Here is a 7500-nt window from a genome sequence, read left to right as displayed (position 1 = left end):
AAGCGCCAGGTTCCTTTCTTCTGCTTCAGAATCTCCACGACTATGGTGCTCTTCGCACCAACTCCTAGGGGGAGGGGCTGATTACCTCATCTTCTGTACATAGTTCTACTGTCTTCAAGTTATGTCCTAGAATTTGTATTGATAAAGCCACTGGATGGCGAAACGTCTACAATAAAGATACCCAGATGTTGCACATGTGTCTTAATTTCATCTTGTCGGTATTATATACCATTCTTACACACCATCTCTACAGGGCAGATCAGTCACAACGGGATAAGGGGCAGTGTGTCGAACCTCGTCGATACAACCCGGTGAGAACAGTAGGTGAAAGTAAAGCTTACCGACTCCTACGTAATTTCTACATCTATTTCAAGTACACTGTTAGGCTGTCTAGTCACGATACCCAGGGCACTCTTAAACTCAAAAAAATTTGCCAACTCGTGTTATGGGAAACTCCTTCACGCTGATGACGGGTAAATTGCTGTGACTGCAGATAGGTAATAGAGTGAATTACAGACACAGAGGAAGATTATATCTGTAAAATTTCACTTTATGTAAAACTTGTTCTCCACTTAGCAGTATGACTTTGTAAATTAGGTAGTATACGTGTATCGTATCATGAATAATAATAATAGCAACTTAACAACAGAATGTACTCACCCTTACAATCCATACATAGCCGATAAAATATCCAAACGTTTCTTGAGAGTATAAATAGAAATAATATTTCATTATGAATGGATGTTTATGTAGTTATATTCAACCTTCCAACACATTCTCTGAGACCAGACTGAAAGGTTCCTCGATGTATAAGTAAAGAAACGACGTCTGCACATTTATATTATACCTGCAAAACAAAATTTCCATTTTACATAAATGTTCTTGTGTTTTTTTGTGTGTGTATGAAGGATACTAGGTTCATTGACTTCATGTTATTTTGAGTAGAAAACTGCATTTATGTGAGATTCGAAAAATGACTGTGTTGTAAGAATAAGACGAAACATATATTTACGCTCTTGAACACGATTAGCTCCCATCGCTGCTTGGTCTGAGAAAGGTACCTAAGTGTTTCATAAGCTCAGCCCCATCTATCCAAGTGCACTCAGAAGGATTAGCGTAGGGCTGCAAAATATAAAATTACGTATGAGAGTAAGTATGATTATGTATGCATGCACGTATGTATACCTGTGTAAATATGTGTGTATGTGTGTGTGTGTGTGTGTGTGTGTGTGTGTGTGTGTGTGTGTGTGTGTGTGTGTGTGTGTGTGTGTGTGTGTGTGTGTGCACTCACCTAATTGTACTCACCTAATTACGGTTGCAGGGGTCGATACTCAGCTTCTGGCCCCTCCTCTTCACTGACCGCTACTGGGTCCTCCTCTCCCTGCTCCATGAGCTTTTTCATGCCTCGTCTTAAAACTATGAATGGTTCCTGCCTCCAATACATCGCTTGCGAGACTATTCCACTTTCTAACAACTCTGTGGCTGAATAAATACTTCCTTACATTCCATGGACTCATCTGAGTCTTCAGCTTCCAATTGTGACCCCTTGTTTCTTCGTCCCATTTCTGGAACATCATGTCTCTGTCCACCCTGTCTGTTCCACGCAGTATTTTGTATGTCGTGGTGTGTGTGTGTACGTGTGTGTGTGTGTGTGTGTGTGTGTGTGTGTGTGTGTGTGTGTGTGTGTGTGTGTGTGTGTGTGTGTGTGTGTGTGTGTGTGTGTGTATGCGCGCGTGTGTGTGTGTGTGTGTGTACATGCTTGTGCGTATGTATACCTGGGCGTACGTGTGAGTAGGTCAGTAGAGTGAACTTCCCTTTAATGACTAGCCAAAAAGACTGAGGAATTTCAACCCATACTGAGAGTGACGTTTGAGACACTGAGCTTCCCTTCCTTGTTAACGCTGGGCTCTCGTGTGCTTGTTCAATTCTGGATTACTAGAAGACCCAGGTCTGGCACTTCCAGGGCTGGTTTACTCTCCGTTCGGTGAGTTATGTATGTGCGTGTGTGCGTGTATATATATATATATATATATATATATATATATATATATATATATATATATATATATATATATATATGTATATATATATATGTATATATATATATATATATATATATATATATATATATATATATATATATATATATATATATGTATATATATATATGTATATATATATATATATATATATATATATATATATATATATATATATATATATATATATATATATATATATATATATATATATATATATATATACATATATTAATCAATAGCAACAATGCGACTAGCCGAGGATTCGAACCCATGTTGTTTTGTTCTTGTGAATGCATGTGAGTATGCATGTATGTACGTATATATGTGCGATGGTATGCATGTATAGTATGTATGTATGTATGTATGTATGTATGTATGTATGTATGTATGTATGTATGTATGTATGTATGTATGTATGTATGTGTGTGTGTATGTACATTGTAAATGCTTGCGTATGTAAGTCCTTACATATGCATATGTGATGTGCGCATATTTGTGTATGTAAGTATGTAAGTATATGCGTGTGCGTGAGTCTGCGTGTGCATATGGATGCACATGCACATGTAAGTAAATTAGAAAACCATCATCTGCACAGCCTAAACGCTCAGATTACCATTCATTTCACGAGATGTATCGGTCAGCCACTAGAAACCGAAAACATTCAGAAGAAGCAAATTCTACTTATTTCATGTAAAAAATCTGATACCATTGAAAAAAATTGGAAATTTGATACCTATACATTCCGATAGGAATCCCAACCTTCTAAGAAGGATTCGCCTATATTGAAGATTTGGAGAGAGAAAAGGACACTATACATGATAATTTGTGCGAATTCTGGAGTTAAACCAGTCGAAAATATAATATTTAAGGGATCGCTAAACTCGTGAAAGTTGAAAAAAAGAAAAAAAATACACAATTTCAATATTTTTCAGGTATGTTCTATTTTAGGTTGTCTACCTCTGAGTTACCAGATAAGGTTAGGTGAGGTGTTGAAGATTTTTTTTTTTTTTAAATTGGCATCTATATAGTCTAATAAGAACCTAAAGCTTCTTCTAAATAGGAAGAATTTCTGGTGAAGGTTTGAAGCCGATCGGATGAGGTATTCACAAATTATTGCCTGATAACTATTAGTTTAATTTTTCACACTTTCTTCATTAAAAGTGGAAAATGAGCTTTCACACAGGCGAAAAATTTCTGGTGAAGGTTTGAAGCCGATCGGATGAGGTATTCACAAATTATTGCCTGATAACTATTAGTTCAATTTTTCACACTTTCTTCATTAAAAGTGGAAAATGAGCTTTCACACAGGCGAAGATTATTACAAACATTTATCTAATTTAATAGGTCAGCATTAAGGGTTTGAAGGCGCTCAGAAGAGGCATTCTCTAGTTATTGCTTGTAAACCAGATTATCTAATTAAACTGGCACCCTGAAACTTGCAGAACCTAAAATAAAAAAAAAAAAAACTTCCTGTAAACAAAGCTCACTCTTGCACATGCCAATAGTTGCTTGAACATTTCCCAAGTTACAGCACAACAACGATCAAAATGTGAAACAGGTGAAATGAGGTGTTTTCAAAATATGAAGGAAAACCTAGGAAGAAAAAAAGTAGGAAACCACATAATTATTATTTTTTTTTGTATTTATGGGAATTCACTAAACCCATCGGGGGTAGTTCAGCACCTGTGGAATGGGCGACAGTCAGGCTTCTTCCAAGGATTCTAGGATATTTGCAATTCTTTGGGGCAAGTCCTCTAACCATTCAATGGCTATAAATAAATAGACTGTGCTACAGCCTACCTCTCTCTTTCATTTTCAGGATAACGGTTGGTTGGCCTCGGCGTCGACCCCTCGATGTGGTGTTCAACGACGTCAGCCTCGTCTTGGAGAAGACCTCCATCCTGTCAGGTGTGGGTGGTGCCTGCAAGCCAGGGGAGGTCCTAGCTATCATGGGTCCCTCAGGCAAGTCTTCACTCTCAACGTGTTTGATATTTGTTTACGGGTCACTTTATATTTATTATTTTTTTGTTCTTATTTGTTAAGTTATTCATGCAGAAGTAGCTTAAAAACCTTTCGCGCGAGTGCGCGAGATATACTGAGTTGATTGAATCTAAATCGTCCGGTAGGTTCCAATGGGTGACACACTGCCCTGTGAGTTTTTTTGATTCGCTTGCCATGGGTTAGATCCCAGCCATTCGGTGATGTTAAACTTCCATGAAGAAATAGGGAAAATGCCCACTCACGCAGCACCTGGGCTGATTCTTGGCATTCGAAATCTGTAAATAAATGCTAAGTTCATTTACAAAAACACTTAATGTTCTATTGAATTTTAGATATCTTAAATCGTGGAGACACAGCTCCTCTTCACAACGAAGACAATAGAGCAACTGAAAAAAATACAGACCAGTAACACTGATATCGCACATTATAAAATTCTTTTAAAAGTCGCTATTGCACCAATTTACTGTTTTTCTGGAAAAAACAAATCAAATAAGCATGGATTTAGTGCTGGGCTCTTGCTTGACACAACTTTTAGATCGTCATGAGAAAGTCACTGAAATGCTGGAAATAAACCATACAACAGATGGGGTTTTAAACGGATTTTGCAATGACATTGACAAATATGACTATTGAGTGATAGAGTCAATATGAGATTAAGGCGAATAACAGGGAAGGTAGGGAAATGAATGTTTAAATTTCTAGCAAACAGAACATAGAGAATTGTAGTAAACAAAGTGAAATGTTCAGTACACCATGGCACGGCCTTGGTACCTTTTCTGTTTCTCCTCTACATAGAAGATAAAACCACTAGTCATAGCTCCGTATCATTCCTTGTGAACGATACCAAGGAATGAAGGGATAAGTTTGGTTAGGTTACGTTAAGTTTAATGAGGTTAGGTCAGCTTAGTTCAGGCTAGGTAGGATTAGATAGCGTTAGATCGGGTTAAGACATGTTGTGTCAGGTTATGTCAGGTTAAGCTAGATCAGGTTAGGTCTCGGTCGAGTTAGGTCAGAGTCTAAGTCCAATTAGGTCAAGTTAGATCAGAGCCAGAGGTCAAAGTCGAGTCAGGGTCAGGGTCATTGTCAGGATTGAGGTAAGGGTCATGGTTAGGTCAGATCAGGGTCATGGCTGAGGTCAGGGTCAGGAATGAGGGCAGGGTGAGGGTTATGGATTAAGTTCGGGGGACCAGAGTCTGAAACAGAGGTCAGGGAAAATACAAGCTATAACGGAGTATATGAGTATATCCAACCACTCGATAAAGCAAAAAAAAAAAAGTGAAGAAAAAACCAACGTGATGATACTCTTTGTCTCTTGTTCTGCTTAGGTTGGCATATTACTGTACACTAACAGCCTCTTTGAAGGCAGGACAAATTGCAGACCTGGAGAATGTCAAGCATATTAATTACTGGGAACGTTTGAAGTCCCTTCACCTATACTCCATGGAACTCAGGCGAGAAAGATACATAATAATTTAGGAATAGAAAATCCCTTCGATAATAAGAGCCTCAGGACTATTGAACAGCCTCCCATCATACAGAAAGGGGATTACTTTTAGCTGTCTTTAAGAGAGAACTTGATAGATACCTAAAGTTAGTATCTGGCCAGCCTGTCTGTGGTTCGTACACTGGTTTGCGTGCGGCCAGTAGTAACAGCCCGGTTGATCAGGCCCTGATCCACCGCGTGGCCTGGTCATGGACTGGGCTGCAGGGGCGTTGACCCCCGGGGCATCCTCCAGGTAGAGTCCAAGTAGGAGTCAACGGCAGGAGTCAGGGGTGTGGGTTAGGGGGCAGTGTAGACAGCCTGTACTGTCTGCATAGACAGCCTATGCTGTCTGCCAGCTTAGTTCATATTTCGCTGCCCTCTGGGCCTGCCCAGGTCTGTGGGACGCTGGTCCCACACTCTCTCACTCACTCAGCGGCCTAGCAGCAAGACAGAAGGCATACTAGCTCTCTCTCTCGTGGACATGGCCCTACCCGGGCCATGGGCACAACACACAAGCCTGTGTACCCACCACGACTTTTGCAAATAAAGTAAAGAAGCCTCCGAAAACGCGTATCATTTACACCCCGCTACCAGAAGCAGGATCTGGAGCCGAGATCACTGTTAGGGGTCAGGTTTATGTTCAGGGTTCAGGGTCAGGGACTATGATACCAGCGCTTACGCAATATTTTAATGTTTAACTAGCACAACCTGGATTCATGGAAGAGCATAATGTTATCTTGCAGTGCGGCGTCAGTCACAGTAAAGTCCTGCTCACTTGTTTCTTCAACCACAACATTGATTTCTTAAATATTTTCACTGTATTCAAAGTACAGGTTGCAAAGGGTTTCCACATTATTCTGTATTATTATTATTATTATTAATAATAATAATAATAATAATAATAATAATAATAATATTATTATTATTATTATTAATATTATTATTATTATTATTATTATTATTATTATTATTATTATTATTATTATTATTATTATTATTATTATTATTATTATTATTATTATTACTATTATTATTATTATTATTATTATTACTATTATTATTATTATTATTATTATTTTTCTTCTTCTTCTTCTTCTTCTTCTTCTTCTTCTTCTTCTTCTTCTTCTTCTTCTTCTTCTTCTTCTTCTTCTTCTTCTTCTTCTTATTATTATTATTATTATTATTACTACTACTACTACTACTACTACTACTACTACTACTACTACTACTACTACTACTACTACTACTACTACTACTACTACTAATAATAATAATAATAATAATAATACAGTCAGAGGGAGCACTAAATCAGTTGGGGTCACATAACGCTTAGGTGAATAAGAGGCGTTCAGGTTCGATCCGAAGTAGAGGAAAGAAGGTCCAATTCCTTGGATCAAGAGCCCCTTTCCATCATTAAGGAGCCTCCCGTAAGGAGTGTGTAATATATTCAGCGCAAAAAACTCAAATACAGCAAAAATTTAAGAGTGATTTAGAATTTTTATTTTCATTTTTGATTCATCTGAGAATTCTTAGAGCCTAAAATATTCTGTGTATGCCCGGAATCACCGAATGGATAATCCAAGCTTATGTGGATGGACACACTCAATATATATCTTATTGATGGATATTATGCTAAAAGTCTTTCACTGATACGATTCTTATTAATTTTTCTTCATCATTAATTATGCATTCACTAATTTACATTCTATTAACATCATTTGGAGAGAGAAAAATCTGCAAAGATTTATTTTCGTTTTCTTCTCAAAGTTTCTCGTTCATCGATCTATAAGTTAAATGTGACGACACTATTTTTCCTGCGGGACTCATCTGATTTATAACCTTTACAGTGTATGATAAATTTTAAACCATTAGAGATAACAAAGACATAATATCCACAGCCTCTGATTTTGTACATGAAACTTTTGAAAGATCTGGAATTTAGATAAATAGATATAAAAAAAATATTCCTATGTG

The 7500-nt window shown here is 37.5% G+C and overlaps 1 protein-coding gene across 4 annotated transcripts in view; it reads left to right on the top strand.

Moving 5' to 3' along the window:
• Positions 1 to 7500, top strand: part of E23 (Early gene at 23) — a 200010-nt gene that overhangs the window by 162602 nt on the left and 29908 nt on the right. For all 4 annotated transcript variants that reach the window (XM_070087764.1, XM_070087742.1, XM_070087762.1 and 1 more), the window contains one exon: positions 3862 to 4004. In XM_070087764.1, the coding sequence (XP_069943865.1) occupies positions 3862 to 4004 (143 nt within the window). The remainder of the gene's footprint in view (positions 1 to 3861; positions 4005 to 7500) is intronic.

The sequence above is a fragment of the Cherax quadricarinatus genome, chromosome 2 (genome assembly GCF_038502225.1).
Source record: "Cherax quadricarinatus isolate ZL_2023a chromosome 2, ASM3850222v1, whole genome shotgun sequence".
Lineage (NCBI taxonomy): Eukaryota > Metazoa > Arthropoda > Malacostraca > Decapoda > Parastacidae > Cherax > Cherax quadricarinatus.
This window is presented reverse-complemented; position numbering and strand designations above follow the sequence as displayed.